Here is a 20,271-nt window from a genome sequence, read left to right as displayed (position 1 = left end):
ATGTCGTAAGTCGAGGGATCGAGGTCAGACATGGTCAGACGTCACCGGAGCTAACATGAATTCGCACGAATGTTATAAAGTTGTCTCTAATTCGCAAACGCAGACATAAAATGACGTATCGCCGCACTCAAGATAAATGCAAACTAACCGCGCGCAGTGAATTGAACTGCAACAGCATCGCGACATTTAAACCGTTGACATTTAAATTTAAATCAGATTACGAATTACGGACGCTTTCTATTTGGTAATACAAATCGACTCAAGTATCCTTTCATCTTACTCATGGAACGCAAAGAGAGATAGAACGACGTTTTGTGTTGATTTGTGTCACACTAAATGGAAAGCAACCTATACGTAGAGATAGCTTAACTCGTGTCACCTCGTGCGGCTTCCGCGACAAATTTCACGTTTTTAGCGCGGGAGTTGGAGAGACACGCGCGCGCGCATGCAGTTAGGTGGTAAAGGGGCGCGCGCAGCAGCCCACCATCATGACGGGGGGCGGTGGGGAGGTTGGAGGGTTGCACGGGGGTTGCATCGCGCTCCTCCGCCACCAAAGAGGAGAAAGGTGGGAATCGGCAGCGGGTGTCGAGCGGTGTGCGCGCAGTGTTACCTACGTGCGGGGAGCACGACACTCGCCGTCTCTTTCTCTCTCTCTCATTCTCTCTCTTTCTCTCTCTTTCTCTCTCTCTCTTTCTCTTTCTCACCGGACTTTTTTCCTCCCATCCTCACACTCACTTTCCCCCATTTTTACCGATGTTCCGTTCGAGATTTGTGTGTGTTCCTTTATGAAAGCTCGTTATCGCCGCGCCGCGCCGCGCCGTTTGATCGGCCCGCAAGCGCGAACTCCTTAATGCTCGCGTCCGATCCGCGGCTGTCCGATAATGCCCGTTATCGTCGCCGCGCGCGTTACGTGACCCGCCGCGATACGCGCGTTACGGGAATCTACGTCCGCGGGCACGGCGACGGGCACCGGCGACCGAGTAGCACCGGTCCTCGTGACGTAGTGCTAACGCGATCGTGGGGTGACAGCCGATGATGATGGATCGTAACGCGAAACTGTAACAACCTCCCCCCCCCCCCCCTCTGGCCACTGCAGCTCGCGATCGTCGCCGTCGCACCCGGTGGCATTCTTGATACCCTGCCTTTCGTTGCATTGACGGCCGACGGTTAGGGGGTAGATCGAATCCCCTGTGTAGTTTCATATCGACCATACTCGCAAGCCCGTCTCTCGCGAGCGTTTCGATCCGGTCTGCGGAAATCCGCGGAGTCGGACGGTGTTATCGAGGAAACCACCGCGAAGGAACCACCGATGTCACCCCACCTTCTCCCTCTCCTGAGCGCGGATTGTGCTGACTGCTAGCACGAGAGAAAAACTCTGTGAAGTTATATGCTCTTGAAAAAAGTGGTGCCTAAGCGTGATTTCTTAACTGTGTGTGTATATGTGAGGGAAGGGAAAATTTAATTAGTGCCTATACGCATATCGCACGTGCAATAATCACGAGATTGATTCAACTCGTATCAACTCGATCGATCACCCATAGTCTGTACATACACGCATCTCGGGGATAGTTTCGGATTACAATATTGCGATGCTCGTTCGCCACGCGCCAAAGATCGCGCCCAAGTGTCGAGGCGAAGATAGAGAGCGCGGTATGAGCAGCAAGACGGAGGAGATCGCTTTGTTAAAATAAAATACGCGACCAGGGAGCCTTCGAGATTTCATAAAGCGCGTTTCAACGGGCATGATAGCCGCATTAGAAGTCGAGTACGTGTGTATCGTATCCCACCGTGATATCGGCCTGCTCTATACGTCCTCCCTCCCTCCGAAAGTGTTTCCAATTTAGACTGAAACATTCCACGACGGCATCTGCGATGTCACGATTAATGTTGTGTAATCTTGGCAATACCTCGACAGCGGGAAATGACACGAACAACAACGCAAACACGAACAGCAGTATGGAGGACGACGATTCTTATCCACTGCCTACTATTTATCGGTACGTAAATAAAACATACTCTGTGAATAGAGTTGTCGTATTTGGATCATGATAAAAGAATATATATGTACACCTTTTGAAAAAAAAAACGAGGTAGTTTGAGGATGAAAGGAGTATATAATTTTTTATGTGTTAAACGTACATATTTATTACAATAAGATTTCTAGAACGTCATTTTTTTGACAATTCTTACTAATGTAATTTTAGAAATGTAAAATTTTAATCAATGAGACCAGAAACGTTTTATAATCTCAAAAAGAATACGTGTATGGCTGGTAACTCTATCCGCGAATGAGTTAAAGAATTTCGCTCATTGTTGCGAGTTCGTGACAAAAGAGAGAAAAAAAACAAATGTCACGGCGATGTGGGATATCTGTGAAATTGTGCGCGTTTCAATTAAAGTTGTCCTACCTAAAGGTCCCTCCCATTTTCGCGATAGACGCGAGCGAACAACTTTAATTTCAATCCTTTCGAATCTGATAGTTGTTTTTTCGAAGAGACTTTTATTTCTAATAAAATAGAATTTTGACTCGAAATTTTAAGACAGAAAAAAATGGATCTTGCTAAAATATCGAGAAATTTTAATTAGTTATAAATCTGGCAATAATTATGTTAGATCGTCAAAATAATTATGTAGGACGCTCTAGTTGGTTAACAGAATGTCAAAATTTTTTGCACTATTATGTAGAGTGCACTAATTTAGTGCATTGATATAAAAAGTAGAACAGACAGATTTGAAAATAATTATATTGGACCATCGAAATAATTATGTAAGATGCTTAAATGATAATAATTTAGGAATTCGCGAATTTAGTATATTATTATTCTATTCTTGTGTATTCTCACCAAATAAACAAGGATAAAATTATATTTGTATGCACTTGGATGAAGTTTCTGAACATAGTCCATTATCACTACGCTTGAGCGTCCTACATAATTATTTTGATGGTCCAACATAGTAATTTCCAAATCTCTCCGTTTATGTCCTAATTTTTATATACTTCGACGCGCGCGAATGAAACCATTCTTTTCATACACACCCAGTAAAATAAAGTTTCCTGGAAACTTATAAAACGCACGCCCGTTTATTCTCATCTCTGTTATTTTGTTGTTTCCCACAAACACGCAAAAGTCAATCTGGCTTTTATATCGTCCGAATATTCTCGGTTTTTTTTTTCTTCTATACATTCCGTTCCGCTAAACGCTATTATATCGATCGAACGTCGTTCCGCGACTCGCTCCACAACAAGCGAATTATCGGCGAATATTTCGGCGGGACTTTAATTATTAAACGTGGGTAATTCACAAAGTAATCGCGTCTAGGCTAATGTCGGAGCAAAGTGATCGGTATACACGATACACCGGGCACTCGAGCGAAAGACGATATTCCCCGACCCGAGACGAGACCTATCGCCTCTCTTCCTCCCTCCGCTGCTCCTTCGTCGCTGGCTTCGTCCCTTGCGCACCGGTGACCCACATCGCGGTGGTGGCGGGTGGCGGACTCACAGTGGTAGTTTTAGCTTTTAAAGGGGCACAGACGTAGCGCGTGTCTCGGACGCTCCCAGATGTTCTTGGAAGGCTGTGCCTTTCTAAGGCTGGCGCTCGCGAAACGATCGACCGAGCTCACTCGAGCTGAGCGAAATTCAAACACGAGTAACTCGACGAGGATGTGCCACCGACGACGATCGTCGGCATCCAATGACGCTTGGCTGCCATTGCACCCCTCAACTCGAACGACCTGCGAGAGCATTGGGGTGTATTAGCTTACTTAGACTCGGTTGCACCAACGTCACTTGTAGCTAACTTTGGCCGCAATAAGTTTTTCTCCTACGGGTTTATGTCATGTATTATATAAAACTGTAATTTGAGAAGGGAGAGAGACAGACAGAGAGAGAGAGAGAGAGAGAGAGAGAGAGAGAGAGAGAGAGAGAGAGAGAGAAAGAGCAAATTACTGAACTAAACTTACTAAGCCCTATTTTTATCAATATATAGATTAATTTTTATCTCGGGTTAATTTACTCTTTTATCTTTTTTTAATTTTTAGAACTGGAAAAAAATAAAAAGTAAATTAAATCGAGAAAGTTAATTTATCCTTACAGAAATCTAATATTGAATAATGAAAGTCCAATACTGAAAGATAATAATTAATTGTTTATTTTAAGTATTAAAAACACTGTTCAGTATTTTTAATACTCTATAAATATTAAAATTAATATTACTATTTTTCCTATTAAATTGATCAGTATTAAATTTCTGTAAAGGTACGTTGGTAGAGCTTTATACGATAGACGAGGCACAAATGACGTTGATATACGGAAACATTTTAGATCAAAACAAAATTACACGCCTCAAAATATTTGAATTACACGGACGAGTAATGTTTCAACATCTGCCACGCTCACGACTGATGTCCACATATTCCTCGAATTATTCATGTTTGAATTTTGGCCAAGTCGGTGTATACATGACTAGAAGTCAAACGATTCGTGTCTGCGTAATATTAAGCTGGCAATTAGTCGGTGTTTATAATCATTATGTATTTCATATTTCTATACTGAATTACAACGTGTTAACTTGCGTTTTAGAACTTAACAAGAAAGCGACAATTATTATGACAGTGGTTTTAAATATAAAACAGAACATGCGCACGCACGCACACACATACACACACGCACACACACACACACACACACACACACACACACACACACACACACACACACACACTCGAAAAAATTATTGATGAATTTTATATTCCCTTCTTCTCACACTAGGAAAATGAATTTAGCACCTTCAGCAAACTGTTTAATTGAGATATTTTTTAACAGCAAGCAAATATTTTTTATACAACAAAAAATTTAGTTGCTTCTGCAAAATACATTTTTCTATTCTGTAAATAACAGAAATATTTGTTTATACTAACTAAACAGTTTTATTCAGTATATTTTAATATTTTAGCAAAATTATCAGTAAAATTTTGGTTCACAGAATAAAATTTTTTCTAGTGCGATTTAAAAAAATCATTGGTTTTACGATACAAATAATGTCTGCTGATATTTAGATACATTTAAGTTTGAGATTTAATAAAAATAAAAAATCTTTCCAAGCTGTGTTGACTTAACGTTAATCAAAAATTATCGATGTAATTGAAAACTTTGGAGAAACCGAAGTTATAATGAACTTGTGTTATATAATAAGACAAAGTATTACTTTATATTCAAAATGAATCGAAACGTCTAAATATTATATACATCTACATCTTTATGTTATAATTGTAACACAATACATAGTTCGCACTGATAACTGCACTGACCACAGCTCTTCTTTCACATTTTTTTATTACAAAGTACTAAGACTGATAATGCGAGAGCAACTAAATATTTAATCACTGACTAAACCATAAATTAAAAGATATGACAATTATTTTAACAATATTAACAATAATACAATTATTTAATAAATAGAATTATTAAACAAACATTTTTATCCTGGAACTTTGCTCAAATTCCATTTGTACGAAATTTTTAAAACAGTTATCTATAATCTTATTTAATTCTGGAATTAATTGAAACTGTAATTAACTATAATTTTATTTTAAAAATTCTAAAGTTTCAATGAGATAAATCTTGACGATACATCGAAACTTTGCCATTCAATCAGTTTCCCATTTCGAGTTCCTTTCAGCGAATATTTAACTCGATAACAAATTATCAGAGGCATTTAAAATTACATTTCGAAATTAGAAAATTAAAAGACTTTGAAAAGAATTGACGAAAGACCTTTAAAAGAAGGGAAGAATTTGCGCACAGTAATTGCAACTTCCCTGGACATTGGAAAATGTCTAAGGAAGAAATTTCTGATCGTACCATCCAGTGCTCCTAGGACGTCCCGATCGACCGATAGTCACACGGGACGTAGAATACAGCGACGTATATCGACATTGATACGCGATAACTCTTGCACGTTGTATGCGCAGCTGCCGTGCACCCATAGCAAGTTTGGATTGCATGGAAGAGTTCAACGGCGGCGGCGGCGGCGGTGGCGGCGGTGTAGACTCGGGCGTGCACTGCAGCAACACGACCGGAACGAAAGAACAGCTACTAACTAGCTGCATTGCCGCACAAGCGCAACGTTTGCAGCACCCCTCGCCAGGTATTCGCTACCGCAACTTGGGCAAAAGCGGTCTACGTGTTTCCAATGTTGGATTAGGTACGCTGAATGTATATTTCGCCTCTAATCTCGTAGCGAGCCATCTTCTCGGAGATCTCTAAACGCGTGAATGCTATCTCTCTTCGAAGGAGATATATTGTCCCTAGACCCTCCCTCTCATTTCTCATAGGGCGATAGATATATCTGCGGCCGAATCGATCCCGGAAAGTGCATCCGCTACCGGCTATCTCGGACTTTTATCGCGGTCCATCCAATATCATCGCTTGTTGGATTTCAAGTTTTCATTATTTATTTTACAACGCGCCCACTCACCACAGTTTCGTTGCGGACGCGGATATATAACATGTACGATGCACTATGGCTGGTATTCATAGTCTGTTCTTATTTTAAGATTGTCTTAAGTGATGTCTCTTTCATTAATTTATGATATTTTCAGTTTATTTAAAATTACTTTAAAGTACTTAAATGTATTTAAGACGGTTTTAAATATAAAAACTGACTATATTGTAAAATTTGTGTTAAATTTAATACATTTCACGTGCCCAAAACGGTCCATTCCAACTTTTTGAATTGTATTAATTTAACACAAGATGAATATGCTAGAAAGTATCACAAATATTATAATATGTAAAAAAATTATCACAAAAAACACACAATTTATAATTTACAAACTGTGGAAACATATTTTTTCAGTATAATTAATATTTATGATGTGTTAAACGAATACATATTTCATCCATTCGTCTTATAATTTACGTTTTAAAATACATTATTTTTATACTTGTTTATTTACATACTTATAAATATCGAATATATCAATTTAACACAAAGTCTTTAAATAACATAGTCACATTATGTTAAATTAGCATTCAAATATGTTAAAAATTCAATACAAATATAAAATATTTTTTTACTGTATATGAATATTGGTCTATGATTTATAGCCGATTTGCGGTGGTTCAAATACACGCAATTCAAATAGCAAGCCCATTCTATAATATAATTGCGTGAACGTAGTAATTGTGAGCGATCGTAGTTGTAAGAAATGACTAACTACAGTCTAATATTTTTTTCATGTTCAACTACGAATGATTGGTTCTTATAACTACAATTATTTGCAATTACGCTTACGCAATTGTAGAATGGACTTGTTTATCTATACAAATACGTTCGCTGCGTAGTTCGAGACCTTAATTACCAATTTTTCTTCCGTGCCGAATTCTAATTTCTTACGCAAACATTTTCTTTAAAATTAAAAAAAAAATAATACCGTATATCTACTTTTCTACATAAAAAATTGTAACAGTAGTATCAAATAACAGTTTCTACCAAGCTTAACTTTAATTTTAGTTTAATTTATCCTTTTCTAATTCTTAGAACTGGGGAAAGATAAAAAGCAAGATTAAAGTTAATCTGCGGTGGTAGAAACGGGCATGAGAAAATTAAGCTTAATAAACGCAAAAGTAAATAAGGATAGAATGTGATCAAGATAAGAGTTGAAAAAAGATTGAAAAAAGTAATAAATATATTTATTTAAAAAAAAAAATGACTAAAAAGGAAAGGACAAAGAATAATAAAATATTATAATAAAAAATTATGTAACTTAGCAATAACTCTTTTTTTTTTGCAAAAAAACAAATTTTTATAAAAAGCATGTTTAAATCTCTAGTATACATCTACTATTTAAAGTACAAATTAAAGAGCATACTCTCACGATATTACTTTGCGATGTTAATATATTCTGATTCCATAAATTATTCCACAATTATCTCACTTATAATTTCTTAAAAGCTTCATATCTTTTTTTGCAATAATTTTACGCCAGCAAAACCAGCTGGATATGTTTGAAACGTGAATTTAAAACAATTTACTAATAGGTGCTGTAGAATTAGGCTTAATAGACTTTAAAGACTCAAGAAACGAATTAGACAAATCGCATGGCAGAGCTAGCAACACGAAATTCCGTACTTCAAGCTTAATTTATAATTGACAACGGCAATTTGGTGGGTCGTCTCTGGTCGTGTTCCTCTATATACGTTGCCGATACTGAAAATCTATAATACACGTAACCGTAAACTATAGATTTCCAGTATTGGCAGGGTGTATTGGAACATGGTCGTTATCGGTGTTACACTGTTAAATATCAAATAAGCAATGATAACTCAATCTCTTGAGTTAAAAAATAACATTTTATTATTTTTAATAATTTTTCCATGTGTATGAAAATCAATTCATTTCTGATTAGTTTCGAAGTAAACAGCATTCATATTAATGTGTTATATTTAATAAATAATAAACCAAATTCAAATTTAATATATTTTTTTAATTAAATGATTTAGCTCTTTTGTTTCAGTTAAATTAACTACATATTGTGGGAGGCGGGAGTAGTGACCTATAGAAATAACGAAAAATAAATTAGATACAATTTGACATTATGATACTTAACAGTGTATCATTATTATTTTGTTTTTTTTTTCTATATAATAAAAGAAGCACAGTAATAACTCCTATTATTTCTTGCAAATCCTCAAAATACCCTAAAAACTAATCGAATCCATTTCCATGCCGATCTTGCATGCCAGTATCTTATTTTCCGATGGAATAAGGCTTTGTTTAGAGATAGACGTTTAGATACGTAATTTTGGTAGCGCGGTCCCGGAAAAACGAGGCGCAAAATGCAGGTCGCCGATGTCGCTTGATTTGGTTTTATGGGTACAGGAACGTGGACCACATTCGGCGTGGGCGGCTGTAGCAACGAGGAGACCGCGGAGGCCGTCGTGGCCCTCGCCTATGATAGCGGAATTAATGTATTTGACCTGAGCGAGGCGCACAGCGGCCACCGCGCTGAAATCCAGTTCGGCCGTATCCTGCTGAGACGCGCCTGGAACCGTTCCAGTTACGTGGTCACGACGAAAATTTATTGGAATACCAAGTGAGTAGAGCGCCGTCCAGTGTCTTCGCGCGTGTCTCGGTGTCATTGATGGCGTCGTTATCGTCATCGTCGTCGTCGTCGTCATTGATGGTGGTGTTTTAGCGAGCATTGATGATAGTGGAGCTGGGTAGTGGCTCTCGACGTGCTCTCGGTGGCTCTCGATGTTGTAACGCTACTGCACGCGAAAGCGCGGTCTTTTTCTTTCTTTTTCTTTTACTTTCTTCTCCTTCCTTTCTTTCTTTTCTTTCTTTCTTTCTTTCTTTTTTTCTTTCTTTTCTTCTTTCTTAGTCGTGAATGCTTTTCGATCGATGGCTTCAGTGTAATCGAACTTATACTCGCCCATCGGCCTGCGAACTTTATCCTTCGCGTATCCTTGCCAGCTAGAAATGATTAATCGAATCGACGTTAGTTGAATTGCCGATGTCGAATGCTAATTGATATTTTTGTCATCTTCGACCTCGTCATAATTGTTCTTATGTTAATTCAGCATAAAGTGCGAATATTTCTAGAAGACTTTTGTTTACTTTCAACCGATTTGTCATCGAATATATAATATCCCGCAGAACACTACTAATAATATAGGTATTGTATATAGTAACTACATCAATTATATTTTCATATATGTATTATATTATTTTATATTGTTAAGTGAGAAATAAGTATATACATGGTGTACATAGCATTGTTGAGTAGAAACTCATAATATTGATGTAATGTTAGTTCGTGTTCTGCGGATATATACGTACTATACTGACTTTGCTTCGATTCGATGTAGAATTGACCGAAGGAAAATAGAACAATATATTTATAGCAATAATGCTCAATTAATGTATCAACAATTATGAAGTCGATAATAATAAAAATGTCAAGCAATATTTGCGACATTGAATATTTATTGACGCATCGACATCCAATCGACGTCGACTCGATCGTTTTAATCATTTCTAGCTGGGCTTATAATAGCGTATTCTGTGTACACTAAGCATGAGATGCTTAGACACTGTGCGTAATGCTTGTATACCAAATCGTAAAAGTAGATAAATGGAGGAAAATCGACAAGGTTTTCCTTAAAAAAATTTCCGAAATTCTTTTTTATGATTTTATACAGTTCTTATTAAAAAAATATATTATAAGGGAAACTATATCTTAAAACTAATCTCCGATTTCACGAAATAATAGAGTTTAATTCTTTTTGCCGATAAAGAAACTTCTGCCAATCATTAGTAACTTGAAAGTTATTTTGATACCTTATCACGTATCGTATTTACTGATCATATTATACCTCTTATATATCGATACACAGAAAAAGACAGAACCTTTCCTTAAGACACTTTTTTACGCGTGGATTACAAACGGCGTGTTATCGATAATTAGTCGGCGACGGTTTTATTCCAGGCATCCGTAAGTTGCATCGCTTTTATTTTTAGGATTATAGAACTCGATAGGGAGACACATCGTGCAGAAGTGAATCTCGGTACGAGACGGCCTCGTTTAATATCAAGTGGATGGCGCGAATATGAGGCTTCGCCTTGACACGTGGATCGATAACTAGGTTCTCATGCATCGAGCTGTCGTTATTTTGCCGTTGTTGTTTCGGTTCGTGTTCGATAACGTGCATCGTGTAACGAAGGAAGCAAGGAAACGTGCCATAACGTGTCGCCCCGCACACGTCTCATCTGTCTCTTATGATCCCTATTACTATTTAATTCCGTTTTGCAGCGTCTAATAAGATTGATAATATCTGCCTATTCTTGAATAGGACCGAGGGTCGCGGGCTATCGCGGAAACACATTATCGAGTCCGTGCAAGCTTCGCTCGTCAGGCTGCAACTGTCGTACATCGATATTGTCATGATCCACAAAGTCGATCCAATGTGTCCGATGGAAGGTAACTTTCCAATTCCTCTTTCTCTTGCGAGTAATATTCAAAAAAATTCGAATCCTCTCTCTCTCTCTCTCTTTTTCTCTCTCTCTCTCTCTCTCTCTCTCTCTGTTCCTCGTCTCCATTCCATCGTTCAAACACTTACGGCACTTCACTGCACAGAACGTGCTACGATACTGTGATATATACTGTAATTCCGACAATAACTTTACATGAAGATGCCCGTCACGATAACGCACAATTTAGCATGAGTAGAGAAGAGAAACACATTTTTATTGTTTCTGCTGTAAGAAGGCGAAGAGAGATGATTACTTAATATTGAAAAATTAATATTAAAATTAGATGTAAGAAACATTATCGTGTTACCAGAATGTTGCTTTTTCATCTTAAAATTTTTATTAGATTTGTTACGCGTGTTTTTAATTTATTTCAATTTCTCCTAGGAAAATAATCTTCAATAATCTTTATTTAATTTTCAGTTTAAAAAGTTTATAATCGATTATTATTATAAATAGTTTATGATTTCTATTAGACTTTTTCATTAATTTATATATTAAGAGCTTAAAACATCTCATTTTTCATCAATAATAGATTTAAAATTAGTTTCCCATAAGAATGTCCTATAATAATTTTGCTTTTTTTGGATAAAGGTAAAATTACTTCTCAAGGTCGTCTACAAGTCGAATATAAAAATCTTCAAACTATAGAAAGAAATTATCAGCCTGATAGTATGCATGTACAAAATCGAAATATAAACCGTTTTGGATATACATATTGTATGTACAATTGGCATTTTAAGACTGGATTTTGGATTGATATTGAATTCATAGTGTTACATAATGCATTCATCGTAGAACGAGAAAAGTTATCTTATAATTAATAAAAATAAGAATTTTTTTATATCAGTTCAAAATTTGACACGTTATTTTATATTATAGTTTTAAATTGTATAATGTAATTCAATTCTATAAAAAAATCTTAGTCCATACATAACTTGAAGAAACTAGTAATAAAGTCACAAAGAATCTCCACTATGATGATGATTTGATGTTTGGCAGTTGCATTGTGCCGTACTAGTTATCGTATGCTTCTTTCTGTACTCGGTATTTTTATGTGAAAATGGAAAGTCATTGTTGTAAAAATATATGTATTCTACATGGTTGTATATGTACACAATATTTATATGTATAAATATAAATATTTATGTATACTTTTATATTTATTTTCTTGCTGTAAATATATATAAACTTCTTATGTTTACGTATCGCGTTAATGTATGCTTTATATTATGCGAAAAATGTTTGTGCAAGAGAACTATCTAGTTATTTTACCTTTATCCTCACACGCTTTGAAACACACTTCCGCTCTCTTTTTTTTCTTTATAGATGTTATTTCATCGTAAAAGTAGAGATTCACGCATCAACTTTGCATCATTTATCTGACAATAATTTCTCACCATAAAAAAAATCTTGTTTGTGTTCTCTGTATCTCACGTATTCGTGTGATTTTATATTCCAGAAATTGTTCGCGCGATGAATTATGTTATAAGCAAAGGCTGGGTGATGTATTGGGGTACATCGCGATGGACACCCGTGGAAATTATGGAAGCCTACACGAATTGTCGGCAATTTAATTGCGTGACGCCTATCGTCGAACAAGCGGAGTATCATCTGTTTTATAGAGAGAAACCTGAACTCTATATGCCAGAATTATATAACAAAATTGGTAATCAATCCATCTTCTTGTTTGTCTTTAATATATTGACTGCCAGATGTCAGTTAATTCATAGTTTTGTATTGATGATTGATATTTGTAGATAAACGCCAGCTATTTAATTTAATGTTTTGAAAAGAAATAAAAATTTTATTCTGAGTTTTGATAAAGAATAAATATAATTAAATATATTAAAATACACGTTCCGTCTTTTGTATCTTTATTAAAGAAATTATTTTTATATTTACGTCTCGAGCTTTTATTCATTTCTTAGACTTATTATTCTTATATTGTTATTAAAATAATATGTTGATATATATAAAAATGGCGTGTCGCGGATAAAGTTATCTAATCATACAGCAATTAACGTGTTAATAACACATGACAATTAACGTGTTAATAAAACATAATATTATGAAATATTTATATCATGAAAAGAAATTTTTACAATGATATTTTCGAAATTCAATTGACAATTGTTTTATAGGTGTTGGTTTAATGGCATGGTCTACAGTCACCATAGGGATGGTTTCTTCGAAGCCAGAAGATTGCGGAGTATCGTTCCTCTCGAGATCTTCTTATAAAGTAAGTGCTAAAATAAATATCTGCATTACATCTATATATATATATATAATATATATATATACACACACACATATAGTTACTTTTTACTTACTCTTAATTTATCTTATTTTTTATCGAAGAAGTTTACATAAATCTATAAATATTATTATTTTATGTTATACGAGAGTATTTTTGTATTAAAAAAATTAAATTACATTTTAATAAATTAAGAAAGTAAATGAGATAGTCATAAAAATATAAAGCAATTCAATTTTTTATTCAATGTGATTAAAAAAATGATATCAAAATAAAGAATAATTTTTATGATTTCAGAACAAATACTCCTCATTTAGTTGGACGGAGGATGAAACTCAATCTTTGTATAAAGAGGTACACGAATATTAATGTATTTTTAGAAACTTTTAGGTGCTTACATAAAAAGTATAGTCACATAATATTATACTTAAAGTTAGAGATATTCCACCTATATTTATTCCAAAATTTTGATCCGCCGATTACAATATCATAAATTTATTATTATTTATAATAATTGTTTAGAAATAATAATTTCTAGATAAAAAATGCAAGGCTATTATTCTTATTATTTTTATCATATAAAATAATAATTTTATAAAAAGTATTATGATGCTAAAACGCAAATTGTGCACTTGTTTCTGAACGTATTAACAGTTGCTTTTGCAATGCAGGAGTACGCGTGGAAAGACAAATCCGCAGATGAGGAGACTCGGAAATATTCGGACAAATTGCGGGACGTATGTGCTCTTGCCGAAAGACTGGGGTGTTCTTTTGGGCAATTAGCCATCGCGTGGTCTTTAAAGAATGAAAGTGTTCAGTGCCTTCTGCTCGGTGCATCCAATATAGATCAATTGTATGAGAGTCTCCAAAGCTTACAGGTAAACAAGCTGCTTGTCTGCTTTCGCGGAAGACTGTTCTATATATATTTTAGATATCGTCTAAGATTAACTGATGAATCGAAAGCAATTTCCTCACTATTGTTAGATATCGCGTAACATCAAAAGACATATATAAACCGTTTCGCTTATCAATAGATTTACTGATCTGCTTGTTCTGGCTTGTTTTATGATACAAATAAAAATGCAAATCTAATAATACTTGATTAATCGCGTTTTTGCTCGCTTTTTTATCATAATACATTACATTATACATAGTAATTTGATTTATTACATCTGAGAACGGTTTACCAAACATGAACTCCTTTGACTTTTTATTTATTAATAATTTTTAACAATTATTATATAATTTATGATTATAAAAAAATTCTCATATCTCGATATTCTTAAGAATTTTTCATATTTTTAATTTATAATGATTTCTGAAAAATATTTTAAACTTTTTCAAATTTTATTCGGAAATTATAGAAAAATATTAGAATATTTCAGAATTTATACATACATATACATGAAGAATTAAAAAAGAAATTGATTGTAGATTTTCTCAGCATTTTTAAAAAGTTATAAAATTATATCAGTTTCTAATCCGTGATCTAAAAATGTGTGATCGGATTTTGCGCGGCTAATAAAGAACCGAACTCAATGGCAAACAATAAAAAGAATACGTGTAATTTTCAGCTTATCCCAAAATTAAACGCGAACATAATGAGCGAAATCGAGAGGATTCTTGACAACAAACCGTCCCGACCGCCAATGATATCCACTCTGGCACTTAGATGACAATCGATGTGCCCCCACGGCAGCGGTGGGGGTTCTGTGGAAGAGGCGGGCAGTCCAAAGAGCGAGGGCGGCAATAGTCAGGATCAGGAACAGACCAAGGAAGTAAACAACAAGTTGCCATTCTGTGAGATACAGTGAAGTCACACGCGGATGGTAAACCGTCTCGTTGCTCCACATGCTTATTGATGCCCAACATCGGGTGGCCAAGGACTGACACGGATGCGACCCGTTTTCGCGTCCCCGCTTTACATTTGGTCGCGACCTGATGTGGGTCGAGTGCACATATGACCACGAGTCGACACGACAATATTTACCAATTACGAAGGAACCCATCTCCGGAGACTCGTCGCCTCTCGACGTCGACGAGAACATTCATTCTCGCGGGGTATCCCGAAACTTCACGCACGATTTGTATCTCTCGTACGTCACACACTCGTGGACACTCGTAGATATGTAGGTGATAAACGCGACGTGTTTCATCGCGAGAGTCCATCTGTCTTCGTTGACAGAATCGCGTGTTTGCACGCTTTCAAAAGCATCTCTGGGAACGGTTACATTTGTCCCATCAGCCGCCGTAAATTTTTCTCTAATCTCCCTCTGTCGGGAGACTCTATCCCGTCGGGGAGATTTTTATTCGCGATTCCAAGTGTTCATTATTCTTAGCGTTAATAATCCCATTTGCTACACTCGTAGGGAGTAATCAGGAATTCAGCAGTGTCACGAGTGTCCACCAGATTACAACGTTCGTTCTGCCATTCATTGGTCGAGTAAAAGCGATTTGCGGACAATTAATTAATTCGGACGGTATAGGATACATACGTCGATTATCATCTAAAAAAAATTTCGTCGTAGGTCATAAGAATTTTATCAAGGATACTATCTAAAACGCGCGATACACCTCATCCCATCAACTTCGACGTCCAATATACATATTTCTTTCTACTGATATCGCGCTTGATTCTTCGAATTTTATCCACCAATTTATCTTCTCTTTCTCCGTTTCTCTTTCTCCATCCTCTCTTCTTTCTAGTTTGTTTAAGGATTCGAGAAATGACTGCGTTATATAAGAAACGCGTGATACACAATATGCGCTAATAAAATACATCGCCACGGATTTTTCGCTTTTACAAAGAATACGCGCCTGTTTTCAGAATATAGGCATTGTATTAAAGGATGAATGCGGTTGAAAAATAAATTACACAAAGAGTAATTGCGAGAATAAACTGAACGGACGAGTCCAATAATCGAGTCCAGTCAGTAGAACAAATTGAGACGATTCGAAGAACTGGAACGACGCTTTAATTCAAAGTCTGATTCAGTCACATTAATTCGCCGGACTGATTCTTTAGACGTAATCAATTTCTTAATGGCTACGTTCGAAATGTTTTCACTAAATATTCGCAAACTCGGTCAAACCGAATGTAAATTCTACACTAATACACGATACACGATAGATTCACCGACGAATCTTTAAAGATCCGGACTATGTACAAAAGATCTCTTTACTTGATTAGATGACCGTTTCTATCAAGAGAACGTCTGTTTGTTTACCGCACACGATAGCTTTTCGCTTCGCTTTGCCATAAAGTGAGATGCAGCACATTTCTGCAGCAAGTAAAGAAGGTGATTTATCTTGAAAAGAAACGTAAGATTTGTAATATTCGACAATTATATCTTTGTGCGAAGTATCGTTGCCCCTGAGCAATATTCTTTCAATTTATATTACCGTTCCTTCATGCCAAAGTGACAAAGTCATCAGCAGATGCGATTCGTGCCAATCAAGCATCGTTTCGCCGATCATTCGGAACATTGCTCAAGTGTACGATCGTGAGAAGATTTCTCGCTCCCGTAAAAATGATAATCTATATATTGATACATGTATATATAAACATAAAAGAGTATTGCACATTTTGGACATGTATACTGGAAAAAGTCTTGTATTAGTTGGAATTTGGGTAAATTCAATCAAAAAAAGTGCAAACGAGATGCTTATACTTAAATTAATCAAACATTCTAGTTGAAATAGTTAAAAATTTAATTGCGATAATCAAAATTCTAATTTATATAATCAAAATTTATTTTACTTGTACCTTTTGTTGATACAGCTAGAATATTTTTCTCAGAATTTGCGATCAACTATTTCAATTATGTGCGAGAAAAAAAGCCTCGACAAAATCTTCTTGCGATATTATGTGTACTCCAAGATCTAATTTCATTTGTATCAAAATATTGTCAATTGTGTATTTTTAATTGATCTCTTTTAAATGAAGAAATCATCGATATTCATTTTTACGCGTATGCGAGAATTTTCTTACACATACCGTATCGATGTTATTGACATTCCACTTAATCTTGTCAACTCACTGATAAATGCTAAGTCTCTTGGAAATGTACAATGTCGCATGTGCTCACAGAAAAGGAAAAAAAAAGTGGGATAATGGATGGCTGCCAGTACGTACACTTTTATCGCGCCTGATGAAGTTTTTTCAAACCAGACTTTCGTCCGATGCGTAACATAGGTACAGCGAAGTAGGTTCCAGTGTAAATATTTGGACATGATTAAAAGGAGAGCATGTCACGATATAAATCAAAAAAATAAAAAAATATCGCGCACCAAGTATTGAACAAATTATAGTATTCGCGTAGTAATATATGCTTACAAACCGACACATTGCGATCTCATTGACAGGAAAGGCATCGAACGTTAATCGTTATCGAGTCTCGGCACCATTCGTTGGGTTTTTACATTTCTGAATAGATAAAACTTTTGTTTAGAGGACCCACTTTCAATGACCTTGATATATATAGAGATCATCTTTCTCTTACAGAAATTTAATACTAGCCAATTTAATATTGGCTAATTTAATATTGAAAGACAGTAATTAATTACCTATTATACGTTTGTATGAAACGGTTCATTTTATTTGTTAATAATGAACGACTGCAGTTTAAGCCTTTTGATTGTTACTCTCATAATCTTGACAATGTATCGCTCGTTTGCTACAACAACGACACAATGAAAAAAACAATGTTTTCCAGAAAGTGGATTTGAATATTTTGAACCATTAAAACTTCGTAATATTAATTTTAAAATTCAATTTTGATAACTGATTGTAGAAGATTAAAAATATGCCCTTTAAAGTATATTCTTAAAGTCATTGGGAGGGGAGTCCCCTAAACAAAAATTTTATATTTGAATTGTCAGTCGCAATGCAAATTGCCTATGTACGATGCGTGCAAGGATTGCTCGTGTCATCAATGATGAAACTATCGTTGTACGTAGCCTGCGATCGAAAGAAATATTGAGAGCTATCAGGGATAATGAAAACATGGCATTAGTACCTGAAGCGTGCCTGAAAAACGTGCAGAGAAAACAGCGAGAGATCGATGACTGCCTATCGGCATCACTATATAAAGTCTTATCTCCACGATGCTAGAAATTGGTGTAAGATCTGGATGGAGTAAGATAATTGATCATATATGCGAATTGTTCAGATGTAATTTATTAATTCTTTTTCAGAGATCTCGGATCGATTTCTAGCATTGTGAATACAAAGCTAAGAATAAAATAATGCGATAAGCAAATGAAATGCAATGTTCATCTAATCATAAAAATATGATTTTAATATGCCATCAGCTTTTATAAGGTAAACCTCCATATTACACTTTACAGCCGCTAAAATCCGTCCTAATATTGCAGATCGGGAAGGATGTATTTACAAAATTGTTTTTAATTCGCAATTATTGCTTTGTATTGTTTCATTTCATTATTACAGTCATATCAGGTGGCTGATAATATTATAATATTGTACTGCAGATCGAATGAATCAAGTTAAAATCAAAATGGACAGAACGACTTTTTTTCCTGATAATTACTTGATAGATTTATGTACGTGCTCAATTACTTATGATTATTTTAATGCACATCCGTACTTTAACTTTTGCGTGCACTTTCTATATTTGTATTTTATCGTATTTTTATCATTTTATATTATATTTATTTCATGTGCATTTTAATAAAGATTAACATTGCGACGAGATATGTTTGGATTGATATCAAGATCTTTTGGACGGAAATAATCGCGATAAAAATAGGCTTCATGATAATCCAGATAAGACAGAATTAAAATCGAGGCGATACTGCCAAAGACCAGTTTCAATTGTTCGCTTCCTAAGATAAACAAAACTTCTTTCTCGTTATGCCTCTCAACAAGGATAATTCTTACCAATTAGATTAATATTTTATCGATTCAATTTTTACGAATTAAATTACCGATTTAATTAGTATTATCCATGTAAATGAAAGAGATGAGTGTGCTAATGATCAATGTTGATCGAAAGAACAAGAATGTAATATATGCGGACCGTATTTCTTATGATTCTTTCGAGAATATCGATTTTTACACACTCTACTCTTACCGTAATGCGATTTATTCGATAATAGAAGAAAACACGCGCAATGTCACCGCGGCCTATTGCGCTCTCTTCAACGCCTACTTTACTTACCGCCTATTTACATGTAAATAGGTACACGTAGATCTCGTTGACCGCCGCATAGGCAAGTCTGTCGTATCTTTATTATTACGATAAGAGAAAGGGAGAGTACAGCGACGCCATAGACAAGCAATATCCGAATCGACAAAGTAAATAAATAAATAAATAAAATATTTCCGACGCGCAGAATCCTTTCTAATATACCGAATGAAATAAAGTCGTCACGATATTTTATCGTCCGACCATTTTCCACGTTTTAAGAGCATGAAGTGACCAGAATGCCTATCCAAGGAGTATCCTGCTGATGCCCATTGCTAAGAGGATATCCTAATGGTCATTGGGCATATCCATCACGGTCACTAGCGACATCCTGGATGACCAAAGGGGACCAATGCTGCGATGGGCATCTCGCTATTATCGCTGAGTGCGTCTTCGGTGATCCTAGGGACCATTGTTGTGATAATTGGCGTGTATCCATTGTCACTGTGTGTGTGAACGTGTTACTATCGATGATTCAAAAGCGTTTTAATGAAAGAAAAGGAAGGAAGAAAATATGGAAGGGAAAAGAAGACGGTCCAACATTGTATTTTGTGCTCATAAAATGCGGAAAAAAAATCGACATCAAAGAGTGTCATGCCATCCGCTTGTAAATATAAAACGGCTGATACAGGCCGGATTTATACTGTAGTAATATTAAGCTTGGGATGGGCAATCTTTATAATTCTTGAGATCTGCATCTCGTTTAGAAATTTTTTCAAACGGCAATCCTCTTCAGAGTCACGTATTTTGGCATGCGAGCATTGCATTT

At 35.6% G+C, this 20,271-nt stretch overlaps 1 protein-coding gene and 1 long non-coding RNA gene across 2 annotated transcripts; one reads left to right on the top strand and one right to left on the bottom strand.

Moving 5' to 3' along the window:
- Nucleotides 1-538: 538 nt before the first annotated feature.
- On the top strand, nt 539-19,643 carry Hk (potassium voltage-gated channel subfamily A regulatory beta subunit hyperkinetic). Its single transcript, XM_011059522.2, has 9 exons — nt 539-1,997; nt 5,974-6,206; nt 8,886-9,099; nt 10,859-10,986; nt 12,499-12,705; nt 13,181-13,278; nt 13,591-13,647; nt 13,965-14,171; nt 14,868-19,643. The coding sequence occupies exons 1-9, from the start codon at nt 1,873-1,875 to the stop codon at nt 14,967-14,969; spliced, it is 1,371 nt and encodes a 456-aa protein (XP_011057824.2). The 5' UTR covers nt 539-1,872; the 3' UTR covers nt 14,970-19,643.
- On the bottom strand, nt 2,119-5,979 carry LOC147910477 (uncharacterized). The gene is made up of 2 exons (XR_015544307.1): nt 5,864-5,979; nt 2,119-3,735 (listed from the first exon to the last, which is right to left on the bottom strand). It is a non-coding gene; the product is annotated as an uncharacterized LOC147910477 (long non-coding RNA).
- Nucleotides 19,644-20,271: the final 628 nt, after the last annotated feature.

Source organism: Acromyrmex echinatior, chromosome 2, assembly GCF_024713525.1.
Source record: "Acromyrmex echinatior isolate Ae372 chromosome 2, ASM2471352v2, whole genome shotgun sequence".
In the NCBI taxonomy this organism is placed as follows: domain Eukaryota; kingdom Metazoa; phylum Arthropoda; class Insecta; order Hymenoptera; family Formicidae; genus Acromyrmex; species Acromyrmex echinatior.
Note: the sequence above shows the minus strand (reverse complement) of the source record. Positions and strands in the feature narration are given on the sequence as shown.

Excerpts from the sequence above, each read along its gene's own strand:
- Hk (XM_011059522.2), top strand. The coding sequence starts at position 1,873 with ATGTCACGATTAATGTTGTGTAATCTTGGCAATACCTCGACAGCGGGA. Across the intron at positions 6,207-8,885 it reads TGTTTCCAATGTTGGATTAG|GAACGTGGACCACATTCGGC; the intron begins GTACGCTGAATG and ends TTATGGGTACAG. Across the intron at positions 9,100-10,858 it reads AAAATTTATTGGAATACCAA|GACCGAGGGTCGCGGGCTAT; the intron begins GTGAGTAGAGCG and ends ATTCTTGAATAG.